The 22,466-nt window shown below is 42.5% G+C and overlaps 1 protein-coding gene across 6 annotated transcripts in view; it reads right to left on the minus strand.

Annotated features, from left to right (window-relative positions):
• The window catches only part of CCDC7 (coiled-coil domain containing 7), a 142,371-nt gene that overhangs the window by 109,488 nt on the left and 10,417 nt on the right, over positions 1–22,466 (minus strand). For 4 of the 6 annotated variants that reach the window (XM_079996286.1, XM_079996285.1, XM_079996284.1 and 1 more), the window contains exons 4-16: positions 20,465–20,563; positions 18,123–18,212; positions 17,004–17,024; positions 16,864–16,896; positions 15,168–15,328; positions 14,623–14,687; positions 12,712–12,783; positions 11,567–11,642; positions 11,103–11,133; positions 10,484–10,573; positions 8,876–8,979; positions 6,778–6,859; positions 1,730–1,795 (exon numbers count right to left, since the gene is read on the minus strand). In XM_079996286.1, coding sequence (XP_079852412.1) covers positions 1,730–1,795; positions 6,778–6,859; positions 8,876–8,979; positions 10,484–10,573; positions 11,103–11,133; positions 11,567–11,642; positions 12,712–12,783; positions 14,623–14,687; positions 15,168–15,328; positions 16,864–16,896; positions 17,004–17,024; positions 18,123–18,212; positions 20,465–20,563 — 990 coding nt within the window. The remainder of the gene's footprint in view (positions 1–1,729; positions 1,796–6,777; positions 6,860–8,875; positions 8,980–10,483; positions 10,574–11,102; positions 11,134–11,566; positions 11,643–12,711; positions 12,784–14,622; positions 14,688–15,167; positions 15,329–16,863; positions 16,897–17,003; positions 17,025–18,122; positions 18,213–20,464; positions 20,564–22,466) is intronic. The other 2 variants (XM_079996283.1, XM_079996282.1) reach the window with 2 other exon arrangements.

The following is a 22,466-nucleotide window of genomic DNA, read 5'->3' on the forward strand; positions in this document are numbered from 1 at the left end:
CAATGGAGCAATTTGTTTTCTGTTCCTCCAGTGGCTAAGAATCAAACAAATTCAAATAAAAATAAAAATAGTTTAAACTAAACATTAGGAAGAACCTCTTGATAGTACAGGCTGCTCAACAGTGACACAAACTGCGATAGATAGTGGTGGATTCTTCTTCATTAGCTTTGAAGTGGAGGGTGAGCTGCTACCTATCGAAGATGCTGTAAAGGTAAAGGACCCCTGGACATTTAAGTCCAAAGGTGACTATGGGATGTGGCTCTCATCTCGCTCATTTCGCTTTTTGGCTGAGAGAGCCGGCGTTTGTTCACAGACAGCTTTCCAATTTAGCATGACTAAATTGTTACTGGCACACAGAGAACCATGACGAGTGCCAGAGAGCACAGAAACAGTTTACCTTCCCGCTGCAGCGATACCTATTTATCTACTTGCACTGGTATGCTTTCGAACTGCTAGATTGGCAGGAGCTGGGACAGAGCAACGAGAGCTCACCCCGTCGTGCGGATTCAAACTGCCAACTTTCCGATCAGAAAGCACAAGGGGCTCAGTGGTTTAGACCACAGTGCCATCCATGTCTCGAAGATGTTGTAGAAGTGCATTTTCTACACTATCATAAGGTTGGGCTAGATTATCTTTGATAGTCCTTCTAATTTAATGATTCAATGTCTCACCAAAAAGGAAGCTAAATAGCAGGAAGCCCGGAGTCTGAATGACTGAAAGAATGGTGCAGGATAAGGGTACAGCATAAGCAGTGGGAAGAGAAAGAAGAAGAGAGGAAAAGGCAGATCAAGAACAAAGAAGGTTGACTAAGCAGAGACATGAACGAAGAAGAGATCTTTGGGGGGGAAATATACAGTGCTTATGAACAAAGGAGTTAATGCTGTGACTGAGGAGGGACTGGAGACAGGAGTGTGAGAGAAGTTGCCTAAACTGAAGGCTAAAGTAAACAATGGAATGAAAACCAGAGCATTGGAAAGGTAGAAGCATTTTGAAGAAAAGAGTCAAAGAGAGAGGAGGCAAAATCTCACAAAATAGCTAGGGAGAAGTGTGGCTAACCACTATTGACAGGAAGGAAGTCGACAAGCAAGGACAGTTTGCAGGTCTTGTTATTGTGGGCATGAGAAACAATGGAATATGAAGTTGTAGGACTAAAGTCTAGACCAAATCGAGGAATTTCACTTATTCCTTCCACTGTGCTTTGTGATCTGAGAAATCTACAGCAGTGGAGTGGGCATGAAAGTTGAATACACATGGTGGTTTAAAACAACCCCTAGTTCTAGTAACAATTTATGAAACCTCAACTTGTAACTGTTTCTCCTTTTAATGTTTCTTAACAACAACAACGTGGGTGGTGCTGTCAATCGGAAGGTTGGGCTTGTTGATCGGAAGGTTGGCGGTTCAAATCCCCGCAACGGAGTGAGCTCCCGTTGTTCAGTCCCAGCTCCTGCCAACTAGCAGTTCGAAAGCACGTTAAAGTGCAAGTAGATAAATAGGTACCACTCCGGCAGGAAGGTAAACAGTGTTTCCATGCACTGCTCTGGTTATGCCTGAAGCTGCTTAGTCATGCTGGCCATATGACCCGGAAAAACTGTCTGCGGACAAACGTCAGCTCCCTCAGCCAGTAAAGCGAGATGAGCACTGCAACCCCAGAGTCATTCATGACTGGACTTAACTGTCAGGGGTCCTTTACCTTTACCTTTTAGCAACATCAAAACAGTGCAAGCAATACCTCTAAGGCTTTCTGTAGTTTCTCTTCAAGCATTTTCTTCTCTTGTTCAAGGGTCTGAATATTTGCCTACAATGTCAAAATATGTTTAGGCATTTAAATTCACAATTTGGGTTTCTTATCAAAATATCCATACAGCAACATTCTAGAATATGCTCTACCATTCCACAAACATACACTGCACCTATTACATAATGATATGCAAACATATTTGGTTTTCCAATTATGTCCTAGAGGATCTGTTCCAAAAGAAACTAATTACCAATGCATTAATTGAGTTGAAAGGACAGGCAATGAGGCCTGATTATTTTAAGTAATAAGTGAGGGGGATATGTTTTTTTGTGAAATAAAAGAATCCTTCTCTTCTGAAGCTATAATAAAGCATGTAATTCTAAATCAAACAACATTACTGATAATGGTGTCACGACTGTGTGATATTGTATAGTAAAGATCAAGTAACATCTTAATCATTGCCAAATTGAAATATGTCCAGAAAATATTTTATCCCTAAGGTCTTGTAGATAGAGATGAAAGAGGAAGTAGGAAGTTCAGCACTCTCACTTCCTCTTTCAGCTCTATGTGCTTTTCAAGGCTCAGATCAGGACCTGAGCAGCAAAACAGAAAGAGGACTGACCAGAAAGGATAGGAGGAAAGGGTTGGGTGGTAAGGTAGGAAGGAAGGAAAGGGGACACTGGTGTGGAAGAAAAATAATGTGACCAAGGGAGAGGAAGTGAAATTCCACAGGAGATATGAAAAGGCAAGACTGGACTGCCCGGTTCAGGAGAAGGAGACAGTAAACACAAACATGTTGGATACAGGAAAATGGATCCTCTTGAAATTGTCCAAGTCCCTGTCACTACCATTCAATATGTCTCCACTGACTGAGCCATAGTAATCATGATCTAGTAGTTTCAAGCACAGCTATGTTGCAAAACATGGAACTAAGATATATACAGTGGTACCTCTGGTTGCGGACGGGATCCGTTCTGGAGGTCCAGCCAGATCCCGAGATTTTTGCAACCGGAGGACCTGCTTCTGCGCATGCGCGCACAGCAGTAGAATGCTTCTGTGCATGCAGCAAAACCCAGTCCAATACTTGGTCCAAAACCAGGTTTGTCACTTTCGTAACATGAAAGTGTTTTTATTGTATTTTAGTGTTTTGTTGGAAGCCGCCCAGAGTGGCTGGGGAAACCCAGCCAGATGGGCAGGGTATAAATAATATATTATTATTATTATTATTATTATTATTATTATTATTATTATTATTATTAAAATTACGTAACCAGAGGGTTATATAATACGAGGTACTACTGTATATATATCCATAGACCTAAGCTGGATCTAGACACATCAAAGAAGCGTTTCAGTTAGACACATTGCAAACTTCATACAAGGAAATCTGGTTGGAAAAGATGGGACTCTACAGTGCCATCTGGTGTCACAGTGTTATATAATACGCTTTTCCTTTACCAGTCTAGCTGAGTCCCCAGTGAAGGTTGGTACACTCAAACTTTGTTGTTGTTTAGTCATTTAGTCGTGCCTGACTCTTCGTGACCCCATGGACCAGAGCATGCCAGGCACTCCTGTCTTCCACAGCCTCCCCCAGTTTGGTCATACTCATGTTCGTAGCTTCAAGAACACTGTCCAACCATCTTGTCCTCTGTCGTCCCCTTCTCCTTGTGCCCTCAATCTTTCTCAGCATCAGGGTCTTTTCCAGGGAGTCTTCTCTTCTCATGAGGTGGCCAAAGTATTGGAGCCTCAGCTTCACGATCTGTCCTTCCAGTGAGCACTCAGGGCTGATTTCCTTGAGAATGGATAGGTTTGATCTTCTTGCAGTCCATGGGACTCTCAAGAGTCTCCTCCAGCACCGTAATTCAAAAGCATCAATTCTTTGGCGATCAGCCTTCTTTATGGTCCAGCTCTCACTTCCATACATCACTACTGGGAAAACCATGGCATTAACCAAAAGGACCTTTGTTGGCAACTACTGGGGCACAACTCCAGCTTCTGTATAGGATGAAGGGTTGCCTTAAAGTGCAGTCCCAGAATGCTCAGAGCTGTTTCCTTGAAAGACACAGCATTAACTAGGCCCTAGGAATATGTTTGTCTTCACTGATCAGGTGCTTGCTTATTTATTTATTTTTTATTTGGTAATCCCCCGCCCCACACAACTGAACTGGTTATTTGTGCAAGTGATCACCAGGGGACACATCTCTTTTTGTACAATAGCTGCTTTTTTTCTTTTTTTAGTTACATCGATTTGTTTTTTGGATAGGGAGGTTTCATATTTTCCAAACTTACTAAAGTTAATGGACTAAATAGGACAATTAAATATAATGAGAGGGAAGGGTGGGAGTGTTGGAATATGCAATTATTTTTTGATCTGGCGAATCCATCAACTTGATGGTGGAAATGGTGCTTAGGTGTGAATCACCTGGGTCTGCCTTAAACTTATGAAAATTTATATTAGTATGTTACTACTTCCTCAAGTAAAAAATTAATAATAGAACTCTGGGGAAAGAGAAGCATGAACTGCTGGGGCAACTGAGAAGGACAATAGCTGCTAAATCCTGTTTTAGTCCTTTCATAAACTGTAGGGATAGTTCTGCAAGAAAATAAAAGCTTCTGGACTTTTATTTTGTTTGTTTGGTAAAACCTGGCCTGGAACTGCTTTAGGCTCTGACTGGATTCCCTTAATGTTACAGTGATTACTTTCTCTCTGGATATACTGGTAACTTCATCAATACTGCCATCTATCACCCACAGGCAGGGATTGCAGAGTTGAGGAAGTAGTTTGTTTCATATTATATAGTGCTGTCGTTTTCCTGCTTCCCATCCAGGGGATTCTTTTTCTCCTTGATCACATTTAGCCTCACTTCTTGTACTATTGTGTATTTTCTCTCCCCTTGCCCACCCCCATTTGTTCCTTGCTGCCCTGGGTAAGTTTTGTGTGAGTTGGAATGTGTTTGGAATTTGTTTCTCCCATGTCAGCCTTTAATTTTAATTTTCCTCCTCACACATTTTTCCTCTCTTCCCCTTCCACTTCATTCCCCTCCCTTACAGTTTGGGTGATTGTGCCTTTGATTATCAAATCAGTTTATTTTTCTGAGAAGCTTTTACTTTTTCTGAGATGTTTATACCCTTCCCCTCTGCTTCCCTGAACTGTGGTAGTCATTATTTTGTTTCCTCCTTCAACAAGTTTGTGAATCTTGAGTAGCTTCTTTGCTTGGTACCTCTGCTTTTTAAACCCTCACATGTGATCCTTTATTCCCTGTGTATTTTCTCTTGTACCCTGGAGTACTATTATATTATCATTACATTAGCCCCATAAGCCTTTCACTCTGTTTGCTGCCTTCTCTTGGTTTGTCTGCTTCCCATCACATTACTGCTTCCCTGCCAGTTCTGGAGCAGAACTAAGGTGCTTCTTTTGGGCTGAATTAGAGCCTGGAGCAATCCTCATGGAATTCAGTGGGGCTTACTTCAGAGTCAAGTACAATTATTTTACCATAAACTGACATTAGAACTTGTGACTGCAATGACCCTCCTGAAGCACGGTAAGACACTTAGATATTAAGTAATAAAACTGAAATATTTTGAGTGTCAATTGCTTCTTTGAAAAAGAGGATAAGGAAGAGAACCAGCATGGGGGAGCACATAACTTTTGTCCTAGTAGAGAAGCAAATGTAACAGCAGGAACCTCTTTTAAATCACTTTTCAATTTAGTTAGGACAGGGGTCAGCAAACTTTTTCAGGAGGGGCCGGTCCACTGTCCCTCAGACCTTGTGAGGGGCAGGACCCACCACCTCCCGAAAACACCCCCCCTCCTGAAAGCCCCCCCCCCCCCCGCCTATGCCACTCATGCCGCAGCCACCAACGCTGCCTCGTCTCTGGCAGCATCGGCATCCTCTCTATCAGTGGGGCACAGAGCCCAGGCCACTGGCCTGGGCAGCGAAGGCAGCCTCCACGCCACTGCCGCTTCCTTCTTGCGCGGCTGCTTCCTCCCACTTGGCCACCTTAACAGGAAGGAAGGGGCAGTGCCCAGATGCCTCCGCGACATCACCACTTCTTCCTGTTCTGCCTCCTCAGCGGGAAGGAAGGGGTGGCACCCAGATGCTGCTGGCCTGGGCAGCCTCCGTGCCACCGCCGCTTCCTTCTGCTCAGCTGCCACAGCAGTAAGGAAGGGGCAGCGACCAGAAGCCGTGCCAGCGTCGCTGCCCGCCCAGAGTCATTTGTGGCTTTTGATTGGCTGCAGGAGCTTCCTGCAGCCAATCAGAAGCCGTGCCACGTCACAGAAGTCAGCCTCTGCGCAGCGAGGCCTCTGCGCTGCGCCTGTTTAGGTGGGGACTGACTAAGCGGGCGGAAGGCTTCACAAGGTTCGCGGTCCATATCCGGCCCACGCGCCTTAGTTTGACGACCTCTGAGTTAGGAGCTAACTGTTTGTAAAACTGCAGTGCTTAGATGTCTGCAGCATCTTTGCAAAGGAGGCAAGCATGCCAAACTGGGCCCAACATTGGGGGAGTTGTTGTGCGTGCATGATGTCACACATGTAATACTGATGCAAACACACACCCATTGGGCCATGCCTGTGGGATATGCAGGTGCCTGCTAGGCCATTCTGGCAATCACAGCAGAGGATGTGGAGGGTGAAAATCGCCCTCCAAGCCTCCCGCCCCTGCCTGGCGCTCTGGCAATCGCCTGGGGTGGCGGGGGATGGCAGCCTCCTCAATTTTGGGGGGCCTTACCCACTTCCTCAAAATATTTAGGTGGCTGAAGTCCCTTTCACCCCCTATACCGGATACCCCTGAAAGGAGGATATGTAGAAAACCAAAACAAGTTGGCAACGCCCTTGTGACCTCCTAGCAGCCCCACCAGGTTTTGTAGGCAGCAGCCACTGCTGCATAAATCCACAGTCAAAAGAAACCCACTATCAAATCATAGTCTACAGATATGTTCTGTGATATGTTGGTGGTTTTATCAACCCTTTAGGGTTAAAGATTATTTTTTAAAAAAATTAGAACAAGACATTTGCAGGGAACTAGAATACATATTACCTGAGCTTTAGCTAAGTCTTCTTTCATTTTTTGGTTTTCAGCTTCTTTGTGCTTTAAAGGAATAGGAGTTGGTCTTGCTGGTCTGTAATTAAGAACATATAGGGCAAACTGTAAAGTCAATAAGGCACTCAAAATACATTTTATTGTTCCTGCAGAGGTGTCATAAATTGGTGAAACTAGAATAATGGTGCAGAATGTTCACAAACATTTATTTATTTGATTCAATTTATGAATTACTTCACATAAAGTATCTTGAACCAATTTCATATCAGAAACATCAACAATAAAAACAACTCCATAGATTAAAACAATTAAAAATAAATCCATATGTAAAAGCAATAGACAATAGAAACAGTATCTGTCTGAACAGATGAGATGGCATCTGAAGAAGGCCCTCTCTCATAGAGCTCAGTGACTGAATTGTCTCACTTATTATATATACCCAATCTTTTAGGTATCTTTATCCAAACTTGTATGATCTTTGTACATTAATAGCAACAGCTTTAACTTAGCTTGGTAGTTAATCACACTGAGAGCCAGTGTGGTGTACTGGTTAGAGTGTTGGACTAGGCAGGGGTCAGCAAACGTTTTCAGCAGGAGACCGGTCCACTGTCCCTCAGACCTTGTGGGGGGGCAGACTATATTTGGGGGGGGCGGGATTAATGAATTCCTATGCCCCGCAAATGACCCAGAGATGCATTTTAAATAAAAGCACACATTCTACTCACATAAAAACACCAGACAGGCCCCACAAATAACCCAGAGTTGCATTTTAAATAAAAGGACACATTCTACTCATGTAAAAACACGCTGACTCCCCAACCGTCCACAGGCCGGATTTAGAAGGCGATTGGTGCGGATCCGTCCCCTGGGCCTTTGTTTGCTTACCCATGGACTAGGACCTGGAAGACCAGGGTTCAAATCTCTTCTCAGCCATGCAGCGTACTGGGTAACATTGAGCCAATCACTGCCTCTAAGACAATGAACAGTCAAGCCACTGCAATTTGCAATAGCTGCAGCTTCTGACTAAACCTCATGGGCAGCTCTGTATAGAACTGCTGCAAAGTAATCTGGATTTTACCAGTGCATGGCCAGCAGTAGTAGTAAAGCTATCCCAGTCCAGAAATTGTTGCAACTGTCCTATCAGCCAAAGTTAGTAAAAGGCACTCCTAATCAGTGACGTCACTTGGGCCCCTAGTGAAAGAGAGAAATTTGGAATCATCCCAGACTGCTCCTTCAGGATGAGCACAACCCTGTTTAAAACAGGCAATTGACCAATTATTCAGACTTGGGAACTGCCAGTCTTACCAGGATTCAGAGTTCAGAGTCCATGTACTGGCCCTCATCAAGCCCACCACAAAGTCCAGGCACCAGTCAACAGCCTTGCTGAATTCAGCTGTTACAGAGAAGTGCAACTGATGACATGTCACCCCAAATGACCCAATTATCACTTCCACTGGCTTTATGCTACTGTTAAACAGCAGTGAGAACAAAATGGTACCATGCAGCACCCCACTGCATGACTGCCAGGGGGGCAAGAGATGATCACCTAATGCTGTTGGAACCACTGTAAATGCCTCTAATACCCATCCAACCAAATCAGTTCAGGAGGAAGACATGGCCAAGTGGATCATAAAGTTGCTGTGAAATTAAGTAATGAAAAACTGCCAATATCATAAACACACAGCATCAAGACAAAGCATCCTACCCAAGTAAACCCAACAGAACTTATTTCCTAATAGTCATGCATGGGGTTGCAGAGTTACCGGTAGTTATCTTGAATTTGGTGAATATCACTTCCTAATGGTAATTTAAGTCATTTTTTTAGAAGCAAATCTAGTTGAAGCCAGAAGTAAATTTCTCAGTTAGGCTTTCGTCAGGCTGCAACTGGTGGGGATACCAATAGAGGCACTTCTAGTTTCCCGCTCACTTGGCAAAACAAATGGGGAGTTTTGTTTGAGCAAAATGATGCTAGCATCACTATGTGGGTGGAACCCAGTGAAGACTGTCAGGGCTAGGTGGAGGACACTTCCACCCCACAAACAAACCAAGAAAGGGAGTTTAGATTACAATCTAGATTATTAATTACTTGTCTTACTTTTCTACAATTACTTGAGGTGGTTTTTCTTCAACTTTTGCCTTTTCTTTTTCCAGTTTTGATAACATTTTTTTCCTTGTATCTTGCACTCCTTTTTCTTGCTGCTAGACGTATGTGAGAAAACACCAAATAGGTTACATAGGAAAATTATTACTTGTTCCTTGCACAGTTGCACATTTGAAGATGCAATGGGCAGGAAACAGCACAGAACTTCCAGAGACCTTTGACAGAGGAAGAATATTTCCACTCTTCCCCTTGGTTACATTTCCACTCTTAAAACAGACACCATGAGGATACAAAACAACAAAACATCATATATAGGGATGGAAAAACAACTGCACCTATAATATCTGTTGTACTGTGTCATTTGTATCCATTAAGCAATATTACAATAAATAAGAACATAATGCAATATAAAAGTCAGTTCCTGAATTTGCTCATTTTCCTTTTCCCCTTCTCATCCTTTTTTCCTGTTGTATAATGTCTGGCAAGAACCCATCTACACGCAAGTCCCACTTTCCGGACATTCCCAGGAAATTGTTCATTGGGCAGTTTCCATTATTGCCAACAGCAACATTTCCAATCCGTGAGCTTTCTTCCCTCCTCTACCATTTCTTCCTAAAATGGCTGTGGCCAATCAGCAAAAGAGAGACAAAGGAAAAACCCTGCTTTCTGAAATGTCCAATCTCTCCCCATTCCTGCCTCAAAATGGTTTCAACCCCATTTTGGTTTCTGCCCTAAAACGGTTCCCATTGACCAGCAAATCACAAACAAGTAAGTAAGTAAGTGAACAAACTCCAGCTGAAGGACCAACCACATCTGCTATTGGGTCCCCGGAGCACAGATTCACACAAAGCGGCAAAACGTCCTTGCAGGTTATTAACAAGATTTTATTTGAAGTGCATATATGCAGAACAAAGGTACAGGGCGATAAGTACGCAACCTGCACACCGAGTCAGGGTGTGTCCCCCCTTTTTATAGATTTGCAGAATACAATACCACCTGATCTCTTGTAAGCCACCTGATTTCTGGGAAATCAAAACTTATAGTAAGTTCCTATTACTATGTAAGGTCTTGGTCTCCCCTCCCTCCTTCCTGCAACCTCCCTCATCCTGGTATTACAATAAATCCTTGTTCTTTATCTCTATCCGCCCAAGCTAGACATTCCAACGAGAGGCCCATTTGCACTGTAACATTTAAGCAACAGAAATAACCCTGTCCTTCTGGTTGGTGTAGAAACCTCCCCCCTTTGGGATAATAATAGAACAATATTGTAATATGCCCCTTCACAGCTGTTTGGATATCTGAATCAGCTGTGCATGTAGTGAAGTTTGGGAATAATTATTTATATTCAGATAAACAAATGTTTGGATAGCGATGTATTCTATGCATGTATTCTATGCAGGTTCACTTGGAATTAAGCCTGTGTTCAATGGGTTTCCTCCCCAATAAGTTTGTTTAGGATTGCAGCTTCTGTAAAATATAATCATACCTGTGAAGCATTCATCTTTAAGTTCATCCTTCATTATCTCTTTTTCTTCTATAAGCTTTCAAATTTTTGTTGAATCCTCTGTAATTTCTAAGTAGAAGTTTTGGAAAAATAATTACCTCTGAACCTTTCATCTTTTGAAGTTCATCCTCCATTATCTCCTTCTCTTCTGCAAGCTTTCGAAATTCTTGTTGAATCTTCTGTAATTTCTAGGTAGAATAAACATTTTGAGGGGAAATAGTTTTAACATATTTGAAGAAATGTTTAAAAATTGAAATTCAGAAATGAAAAGAATGAAAATTAAGAAATTAAAAAGAATGGTGAAGCCATTTTTAACATTGACACAGCATAATGTCACGCTAACAGCTTACTCTGGTGGAGGTCTTCTGATAGGGAATGTCTCATTCCCATTAGACGCTGATCTATGTAATCTTGGGGTTTGGGGTGAGGCATCATCAGCATGCTGATGACATTCATTTCTACCTCTCTTTTCCATCTGCTAACTTCAATATTTCTGGATATATTTCCAAAATTTTGTCAGATATTAAAATTCAGTGGATTCAAGATACTTATCTGAAATTTGGTGCAATTCTCCTGTTTTCTTTTTAGGTATTTAAAATTCATCTCATTTATTACATTAAAAATACAAATACTTGCTCTATTATTTTCTATATTATAGTGTTTTGCATCCAGTAACTGCTGTGAACACTCATACAGTTTTTTAAGTATTATACTCACACCTTCCAGCACATCCTGTTCATTTGAAACTCTGAAAAGTATGAAATATATGTTTCTTAGTCTGTACTTTATAAAACTTCAGTAACATCTGGCAGGAAAGACCCTGCTCATATCATATATGTCACAACCCCATATAGATAAGGGACATAATGTGAGATTTCATTATATGCAGTGTTTACATTAAGGTTTATTTAACAATCCACAGATAGCCATAGTTCTCTGGGAACTGAAGATTATTTCTTTACAAAAGTGCCAATATATAATTAACTGGCAATATAAGTTTCTACAAGCTATAATATCATTGTCCAACCTGGGCATGGATTACAAGTGGCATATGCACCTGGAATTTGTGGCACATCTTGGCTAAAAGCTCAAAGTTCTGGGAACCTGGTTTTTGCCTGTACTCCTGTAATGCATTAATACTGTACAGTTTTTCTATGTAACATATCAAATAGATTATGTACCTGTGTAACTTGTTTGTCTGTCTTTCAAACACTTTCATTATTTCTAGCATGCGATTATTCATTGATTCCATTGTTTCTGAACGACAACAACAACAAAATTTTAGTTACTTAGTTAAGTTTATAGCCTTTAGTTTGTCCCAGAAATGGGTATCCAAAGTGACCAGCACCAGTTAATAATACAATTTAAATATTTATTACGCAGGACATAGATTTGTTCTATTATTTAATGCAATCTAAACATACACAAATAAATGTAGAATTCAACAGAAACTTTAGGTCTTCCAGTGCCATGACCCATACAGGCAAGGATTCTTCACATCCTACTCTGGTGATATTGTTAGTAATTGAAAAGGGGGGCTTATAAAATCAGCCATTCCTGTTCAATTACTCACAAATAGGTCTGGTGGAAACAGTCAAGCTTCCACCATCACTGCCTCTCTCCACCAAGGATCTATCCTAGCCTTCACTCAACTATTATTGCTAACTGGAGGATCACAGGCATCTCTTATAGATGAAACCAACATCTACTCAGGGCAGAATATGCAGGCTCATTGTCATGTGAGTAAGAGTATAAACATATTGACCATGCAAATGTAGGGATGAGTAGGGCCAGTGGATCTCTGCGGGGTGCATGAAATGGCAGTCTTCACCAGCAGCAGAGGTATAGGAGCCAACTCCTAGGGGCTGAGGGGTCTTCAGCCCCCCTGTAAAATATTTGAGAGGACCCCCCCCCAGTTAATGGGCATTGCCATTCAAATGGTGTCCTGCATCATGTGACTGATCATGCAGAGCAGGACTTGCCCCCTTCCCCAATATTTTATTCAAGTTGGCACCCCTGGGCAGAGGAAGTGGTGGCATCTAGAAGCAGGTAGCAGAAAGGAGTAGAGAAAGGAAGTAACAGAAAGAGGGAGACTCACAAAAGGGGTGCCATAAAACATGAAAGAAAAGGGGTCGCTTCATACACTTTTCATTCTGGTTCTTCCCACCATTTGTTCCAGCCCCAGACTGGCTTTTCCTGGTTCTAATTTCCCACCCCCAATGGTTCTGATTCTCCACTCCTCCACTGGGATATTAAAGTGGTTAATGTTGACCAGATCATGCCCTGAGATTTCAGCCACTGCCATTTCAAATTCTAAAGAACTTACGTTGGCCTGTATCATCTTGGAAAACTTGTACCATATTCATTACATCCTCAGTTGCATGTTTCATAGCAAGTTCTGAAACAAAACATTTTATTACTCAGTTTAAACTATTGTAGCAGTTCTTCAAATGTATGTACAGTAATTCAATAGCAAATGTGAAAGAAAGAAATAAACTTGTAAAATAGAAAGCTTTTTCTTCTTATCCATGCTGGCTAAGTTTAAACCCTAAAACAAATCAATGAAATGATGGTGCCAACTGACCTTTCTCTGAAACAGTGTTACCAAATAGGCTATGATTTGGGAACAAAATAAAGAAGAAATGGGTAGTTATAATGTTCCTTTTTAAATTTCAAGCTACTTCTCATCAGCTCATGAAAAACGGACTTAGAAATAAGTCAATATTTATTTATTTATTTATTTAAAAAAAAACTAATAAATAACCACCTATTTTCCAGGTTCAGAAGCTGCCCAGCCCCACTCCCTTGCACTCACCCCCTCCCTTGCACCTACCTAGCTCTACAACTCCCTAACCCCCAACACATACATCCTTCTCCTTAAACATCATTTATCCAACCAGACAGCAACAGCAGTGCTCCAGCGACAGGAAGCAGGAAGGACTCCATTTTGTAACCCTTCAACATACAGAGACTGTACCAGAAATAATGACCCTGGTGCACATTGAGAAACTAAGGGCCATCAGGACCTTTCTGGGAGCCTTTCTTTCTTGCTACCAAAAGAGGAGAAAAGGAAGAAATGTCTCTGATTTTCTCAACCGACATGCAGTTTTTGCAGTTTTGTTTCAAATGGGATTGGTGCTGTAGGGTATACCGCCAAATCATAGTATCAGGGTGGTGTACATCAACAAAACAAAACAGCATTAAAGACAATACAAATAATCATTAAAGCAAATGACTAATCAATTTAAACAGGTGCAAAGGTCTGTCAGCATAAAAAGCTTTCAAGTCAAAACCATGGGTGCCTACCAAAGTGGGCCTGACAGCACTAAATGCCTGATATCTAGCGAAGGCCAGCTGGGCCGCTGTAGCATGAGGGACAACTAACAGTGCTCCTCTAGATGACAGTAGCCATTTATGAAACTTACTCCTAGTAAATCTCATTGACTCCAAGCCTCAACCAAATATTGTAGTTCCAAGTCTAGCAAAGTGGTTTTCTTTGCTTAATTTTGTTTTTAATACAAAGAATACATACACACATATATATATATACAAGGTATGGGGGATAAATTCAATTCAGTTTGCATATAAAGCCAACAGACTAAGGAAGAGTAGCCAACTGACTGAGACCTTGTTGCATGCCTTTTCTCTGCACATAAGACAGTGATATAACCCCCCCCACACACACACACCATGCGCAGTGCTTATCACTTTCAGAAAATGCAATACTGTATATTAATGAAAATAAAATACAATGTGCTTTATGTTATGAGAAATTGCTTGAAAATGTGTACATTATTCAAAACTGCTAAAAATGTGTTATATTAAGAGAAATTCAAACAAAAATCATGGGGGGGGGAATTGTAAATATTTTTAAAATACAAATATGCAAATTATTAAAGAAATGTGGAAAAACCAGGAGAAGCAAAACTGACAAATTCTTCCATCCCTAACATATGAAGAAATTACAAATATCATTCTGAAAATAAGGAAACAAATTAATATAAATACAATAATTATTTAAAGAAAGCAGAGAGTTTCAAATAAATCAAGATTACACTCCATTTTTTAAAAGGCAAATTATATATTATTTTCCATGTCCCCAATTTCCTACCTTGTTAGCCTAGCTTCCTTCAGCCCCCTTATGACCTGTCCAGCATGCTCCACGACTTATTTCTCATACTCCACCCAAAACATATATTTTGCTTCCTTTATCTCCATATTAAATCACAATCCTTACCTTCAATAATACGTTTTGGGTCTTTTGGAGCAGGAGCCACAGGGCTTAATGCTTTTTTCTTTTCACTGTCAAAATATGAAGTATTTGTCAAAATGTGAAATATTATAAATATTAAATCTAATTTTATAATCTGAAAGTCAGTTTTTGAAAAAAATAAAATTTCTAATTTTATATAATTAGGTTACATTTGGTAAAAATAATGCATTCTTATATTTACGAATAAAATCCACTATAATATTACATAGGAAATAGCATCTTTAGTGTTCTGGAAACAGACTCATAACAAGATATAATCAGCCAACCAAACAACAAATACTTTGGGGTTTTTTTCAGAATTCTTCAGCCCCTCATACTGTTAGGTTACACCTTTAAGGAGGTACAAAGATGGTGATAATGTGATAGTTTCTAGTCTTTCATGATTGTTAAGCAAACACCTTGATTGTGCTTCAGGAAATGGAAAGGTCTAATAAAATATTTTTCAATAATCCATATAACAAATCTATATTTTATTGCTATTAAACCTAACTATTTCACAGAACTCTTACTGTTTAGGAGCAGAAAGCTGGATAAGCTTGGGCAGTTCTTGAATACGGCCTTTCAAATCTTCAAGCTTTTGGATGCGGTTCCGTAATTTAGTAATGTTATTTGATATGTTTTTATCAGCTACTGGAATTTGCCAATCTGGAATCATTTCTTCCTCGCCTATCTGAAATATAGATATCAACATATTAGCACAATATATTATCCTATTAACTTAGGTTATTTGTTAACTGGGGGACCAGACCTGAGCTACGCAAGTCCTCAGAGGTACTGACCCCAGTACTGATAAAGTTAGAGCAGTGGTTTTCAACCCTGGAGTGCCTTGAATGATAGTCAGTAGTGCTGCCGGCAACACTAGCCTCTGTCCCTCTTTCCTTCCCTCCCTCCTCTGATGCCCTCTCATGTCTCTGCTTCCCAAAGGGTTGTGTGCTGTTTACTGTAGCAGCCCTGACTACAAGCTCCCCAGACGAATGGTGCCTCTGGGGCTGGTCAGGGGATGCTGGTTGCCAGGAGCTGAGGCAACCAGCACCCCCTGACCAGCAAGCGGGTGAGGGAGCCCAGCCAGCCAGTCTGCCAGTCCTTGCTGTTGGGAATGGACAGACAAGTCCAAGGCCCCTGTGGGGCAGTGTGAGGAGGCATCTCTCTTTGGCATGGGGGCGTGGCAACCACAGCTGCCCAGAGGACTCCCAAGGAGAGGGGAGAGGAGACTAAGGGAACACTCCAAAAGGGGGTTCAAAAAAGGATTAGAGGTTGCCAGCTCTGCAGGCAAGGGGTGACATAACTGGGCTCCTGAGCCTCACAGGGATGCCGCAGAAAGAATGTAGTTGGTCAAGGGAGCCATGGACTCAAAAAGGTTGAAAACCTCTGAATCTGTTGAGAACAATAACTCTCCTGAGACCACATCTTAGAAGATACCCCAATCAAAGTGGCTACAGGGTTAAAGCAACTGTTACACCCTGACTGGGCTCAGACCCATCAAGTTCAAACCCAGGACTACAGGAGCAGAGGCTCTTCTTTATAAGAAAATCAAAACCAAAAGCTCAGGTCTGCCTGGCCCTCATGAGGACAACATTCACTAAGCCCTACTTATGAGGAGGATGCATCATTCCTCAAATGATCCAGCTCAAAGCCCTGATGACAGGTCAGGAAGAGGTGGATCAATTATAAAACTTCTCAATGGAAGCCTAACCCAGGCTAAAGCAACAAACAAATCTTGTTCTGTTCCCTGTGAAACCTTATCAAACAGCTCCCCTTCTATTCTGCATGTTCTTATCTTTGACTTGATGCACAGCTGCTGTTACAGCAGACTATTAAACCACATAGCAAAGGTTGCAGGAATGGGATAGGGGAGAGGCATCCCAAGCCCCAGCACTGCATGGAGTGCTTATGTAAAAGCTGAACATTTCTGTGTTGTTTTTTTATATGTATAACAAGCAAACATATTTACAATGCTAATATTGTACTTGAGCACACTCAAGAGATGCATGCAACCTAAATAGCAATCACTAAATTAGCAAAGCTATTTAAACTTACATGGGAGTAAACTTCACTGAAATGGATGTTGTAAAGTTACTCATAAATAAGCAGCAGCAATGCATATACAGAAATGCTTTTCACTGTAACAATGCTTTATACTGCAACAATATATTCCACATATTTCCTATCAAAACTAATCAACCAACTTTCCAAATGTTAGTTTACCTCTTCCATCTCACGGACCTCCTTTTCAAACCACTTGAAGAAAAATAAATAAATAAAATTAGGCATTTACAAATTACATTTTTTTCAAAAAATACAACAGGTTTTAGAAATATTAATAAATGAATGAATGAATTTCTTACCTGAAGCAATGAGTCTAATATCTAAGAAAGAAAATTAAAATCACTAGGTGTTTCTGTTACAATTTAACACCAAAAAATTATCTTTGTACATATAACACAAGGTTTTCACAGTAAACAACTACCCTTTTCATACATGCATTTCATTCTGTGTAGAGGTGTACCTAGGCTCCCTTGCCCCCTTTACAAGGAGCTGCATCGGTGCCTCCCTCCCTGTCCGTTGTGTCCTTGGCAAGGAAATGTTGACCACACAGAGCAGTGGAGGAGTGGTTCAGGGAGCACAAAAGTGGGCCAGTGGGCTCCTAGCCACTCTGAGGCAGAGAGCCGCCATTTTGCACACACATCTCATGGCCTGTGCCCTTGGCAATGACCAATCTAGCCAACCCCTAGGTACACCACTGATTCTGTGATGACTTCAAGATCAAATGAGAACTTAAGTGCAGTACTATAATGAAAGGGGGCAATTGAACTCTTTTGTGTAAGTTCCCCGTCTGGGGCACTCTGAGACCACCTTGGGTTTTGAGAATTGCTGGGACCAGGGGATGGAACAGAGCTGACAATAACAAAATAACAAGTGATGATGAATTTTAATGCATCATCCTCAGTCATATCAGCTAATGTTCCTATTACAAGATTAGCTGGCTACTCTATTTAATAAGCTTATTCTGTCCTTGCCATAAGGGTCATGCTTAAATGAAAAAGAGGGTATTTGTCTTATTCACAACAGAATATTCTGTTCATTCCATTCACTCTCAAGGGCTGATTAATGGCTGAAATATATGTGTTGCCTCATCTGCACTGGATATGGCATCAACTAGGGATTTAATCATACACATGTAGCCAATTCCTGCTTGTGAATGGTATGTACTAGGATCAACAGTGAGTTCACCTTAAGAGAGAGACTCTTTCTGTTTACCACAATAGCACTGTGTTCACATTGCTCAGGGAAAAGTCAAATTACACACATAGTATTGGGAAATGTGCTGAGTTCCAGATGCACTTGGTAAGAGAACAGGCTAAATATTGTGTTAGAATAAGACAAAAACCTACCAAGTACAGAGAAAAAGCAAATCCAACAGCAAAATAAATTTATATTTATTGTTCATATTTCATAGTACATACTTGTTTTTCTTCACGAAGTGCACAATCTAACTGGTTACTGAGTTGTGAACAACATATCAGGAAAGTAGTCATATCTTCATGTTCTTCCTTCTAGCAAAGGGAGAAAACATTTCTACAGTGTTTTCTGACTTTAATTTCTTTAAAATGTAATCTTTATTTGGTTAAAATACTTCTGAAACCCACACTTGCTTTGTTTCAGTTCTTAATTTTTTAACATATTGAACCAGCTATTTTACTTCAAATTAAAATATTTGCATTTTCTGTAAAATGAAAAGAATGAGGCAATTAGTTAGATTTCAATCCTATGGTCTACTTAGCAGCAAGTTTCAGTGAAATGCAAGCTCCCAAACCAGGAAGGAAGTTATTCTCCTGTTCCCCAGGTCCTGTTGCCATTTGCATGATAAAACATAAATTACCCTTGTCACTTTGTGGAAGTCAAAGATTAGCTGTGGAGACAATCACTCTCATGTAAATTCTCCTACTAGGTAAAGGTAAAGGGACCCCTGACCATTAGGTCCAGTCATGGCTGACTGGGGTTGCGGCGCTCATCTCGCTTTATTGGCCGAGGGAGCCGGCATACAGCTTCCGGGTCATGTGGCCAGCATGACTAAGCCACTTCTGGCGAACCAGAGCAGCGCACGGAAACGCCGTTTACCTTCCCGCCAGAGCAGTACCTATTTATCTACTTGCACTTTGACATACTTTTGAACTGCTAGGTTGGCAGGAGCAGGGACCGAGCAACGGGAGATCATCCCGTCGCGGGGATTCGAACGGCCAACCTTCTGATCAGCAAGCCCTAGGCTCTCTGGTTTAACCCACAGCGCACCCGCGTCCCTTATACTAAGCAAAGCTAATTGAGCTCCCTGGTATAAACAAACAAAGCAAGTTAAGAGAATGAAGTGGCATTACTGAAAAACTAATAAAATGCATTATTGAGCCTATTACCATATATGGCAGCATAAATAGTTATTCTCTACCACCACTGCAACCTTACAGTATTTCTTCCCAAATCTGATAACCAAGCTACAGAATTCATTAAGTGATGGCCATGATGGCCAGACCTGCAACATTAAGGGTAAGAGGTGGGTGCTGGCAGCAGGTCTGGCCATCATGGCCATCACGTACTGAATTAAAAAGAAATACAGTACTTCTTTTTCTCTGTCCTGAATCTTCTAATATTAAGCTTCATCAGATGACACTGGATTTTAGCATCAGATACTAGCACTAGAGAGGGATCAATATCATATAAACTTTTACATGTCTTTTTTCCTAAATTAGAAAGCTCCTAAATTTTGTAATCTTTACTCATAGGGGAAATGTTCTAGCATCGTGATCATTTTGGTTGCCCTTTCCTGAATTTAGTATTTGGGGATAAATATTGTGGAAAATTGTGTAACATCTACTTTTTGAACAAAGTGCTGTTCAAATATTTAACACCATTGCATCGTTTAGAATGGGAGTGGAGTTCACAGGCCAGTGGTTTGCAGAACAAGTGACTAAAGTGGGGCTAGATGCAAACAAATTTGACTTGCTTTTGTTCAGTAAGCTACACTCACACAGAACTCAGAAGTTTGTACCTGCAGTCATAGGTTTCTATCCACCATCCTAATAAGCAAGATGAATTGTCACAGTTCAAGGACAAATTCCAGCCAACCCCCAAAGAGAATGACACAGAGGACCAGTGAGGGGTGTGACCAAGGAAGGGGGCATGACCTGGGAATAATAGTGAAGGCTGAAGAGAGGCTTGGAGGGACACATCTTGCTCCCAGATATGACATTTCCCAGCCTTGGTTTAGGACAAAAAAGTAAAGGTAAAGGTACCCCTGCCCGTACGGGCCAGTCTTGACAGACTCTGGGGTTGTGCGCCCATCTCACTTAAGAGGCCAGGGGCCAGCGCTGTCCGGAGACACTTCCGGGTCACGTGGCCAGCGTGACATCACTGCTCTGGCGAGCCAGAGCCGCACACGGAAACGCCGTTTACCTTCCCGCTGGTAAGCGGTCCCTATTTATCTACTTGCACCCGGAGGTGCTTTCGAACTGCTAGGTTGGCAGGCGCTGGGACCGAGCAGCGGGAGCGCACCCCGCCGCAGGGATTCGAACCGCCGACCTTTCGATCGGCAAGCCCTAGGCGCTGAGGCTTTAACCCACAGCGCCACCTGCGTCCCGAGGACAAAAAAGTACCATGGCATAATTGGAAGTCAACAGTTATCCATACTTCAGCAACTATTTGTAAGAACTATTATATTTATATACTATTGTAAGACAGTATATCAATACAGTATGCACAACTAGCATACACGAAACCTATTCAAAGAATATGTGAAATTATTCAATAAACATACAGGTACTGTAGGTTCCCCTGCCGCTGCCGCCGCCGCCACCGCTGCCTCTTCTTCTTTCATTTCTTCATTTGCATACACACCTTCCATTGTCTGTACAAGCTGCAGAAAGTGCCAAATGATTTTTATCATCTCTCACTAGTCATACCCCCTACTTGTATTATACTAGATGCCTGGTGCCAAAAGTCATTGTTTTACCTGATGATAAAGACAGTGGTATATTGTTGCTGAATAATATTGTTTCATAAGTTAGTTTGGGACATGAAAAATAGTTTTATACTTCTTGGGATCTAACATCATTTGCTAACACTTTACAACAGTGGTGGGAACTAGATCCATCAGCCAGAACCAATTATCACCTTCCTATCCCCCTAGCCCAAGTATGATAGATAGGCAGGTGTTAAGTTGTGGGTTGACATAGCAGACGACACAGCAATTTCTCCAAGTAGCTCTTTATTTTGTAAGCTGGAATAGAACTGACTGCAAACAGCTCAGCCGGCCTACTTTTATAGGCAGCCGGCTGTCAACATTGTAGCACAACAGCCCAGAGTTCCCGCCTAAAATAACTGACGTGGACCTGAGTGAAAACTATCTACAGACCTGAGTGAAAACTATATACAGTATACCCCTGCTGGCCCAGGGTGAAACTTCACTACATAACACCCCTTCCCACCGAGATAAGGCGTTAGTTACAATCGTAATGGTTTCCTTATATACAGCACTACGCGTAATGGTTCAATTAGGCACAAAAGCATATCGGTTACATTTCCCATACTTAGACCAACAGTGATACATGTCCAACAACATAGTCCTTTAAATAAGTTGGGCGCTTGGGAACTCTGCCAGACCGCCGGGGACTGGTAGCCAAGTCCAGAGGGCCACACAGTTCTTGCTGAGGCTGTGGTGCGACCCTAGGTGGCGTTGGAACCAACTCCCCTGGATCCACTGCTGTGGGTGGAGCCTCCGCAAGTGGAGTGGTCTGAGTTTGTGGTAAGTCTGGCAGACCCTCTGAAGCGGCTTGGTTCGGCTCCATGCTGGCAGTTTGCGAGGGAGGTGTAGGTGGGGCCTCGCCATCTGTACGTGCCTCTTCTTGAGCCGCAAGCGCAGTTGGGGGCACCACGGTAGTGTCCAAGTCCCCAACCCTGCGCCTAAGCTGGTCTATGTGCCGTCGCCACAAGCGTCCGTCTTCGAGTGCCACCTGGTACGAGCGAGGTCCAGTGACTCCCACTACTGTGGCTGGCACCCAAGGAATGTCCCCCACATAGTTCCGGGCAAAGACCTGGTTTCCTGGGACAAATGACCGTGGCGCGTTGGCACAGCCTGGGGGTTCAGCCACGGCAAAGTCCGGGTGTAGCCGGTCGAGCAGTGACCTGAGGCGGCGGCCCATAAGCAGTTCAGCAGGACTCCGCCCTGTGGCCGCATGAGGGGTGATGTGTTGCACGAACAAGTATTCGGCGACCCGCTCATGCCAGTCTCCCCGGTCCAGGCGCGCCAGTGCCTCTTTTGCCGAGCGCACCATTCTTTCCGCTTGCCCGTTGCTGGATGGATGAAAGGGTGCCGTTAGGGCATGGAGGATGCCCAGTCCCAAAAGATACCGCTCAAACATGCCTGACGTGAACTGTGGTCCGTTGTCAGAGACAAGGACATCAGGACACCCATGCGTTGCAAACAGGCCTCGCAGCACCCGGATGACGGCTTCGGTAGTGGTGGAGGGCATCAGGGCAACCTCCAGCCATTTGGAATAGGCGTCCACCACTACCATAAAGGTCCGGCCGTGAAAGGGGCCAGCCAGATCGATGTGCACCCTCGACCAGGGTGTCTTTGGCGTCTCCCAGGTGTGTCCCTTAGCTGCTGGTGGTGCAGGCCTCGACTCTTGGCACGCTTGACAGGCGGACACCCAGGCAGTGATGGCATCGTCCATATTAGGCCACCAGACGTAACACCGAGCCAACGCCTTCATTTTGACAATTCCCGGGTGGCCAACGTGCAGAGCCTCCAGGACGCG

Source organism: Podarcis cretensis (assembly GCF_951804945.1).
Source record: "Podarcis cretensis genome assembly, chromosome: 12".
Taxonomy (NCBI): Eukaryota; Metazoa; Chordata; class Lepidosauria; order Squamata; family Lacertidae; genus Podarcis; species Podarcis cretensis.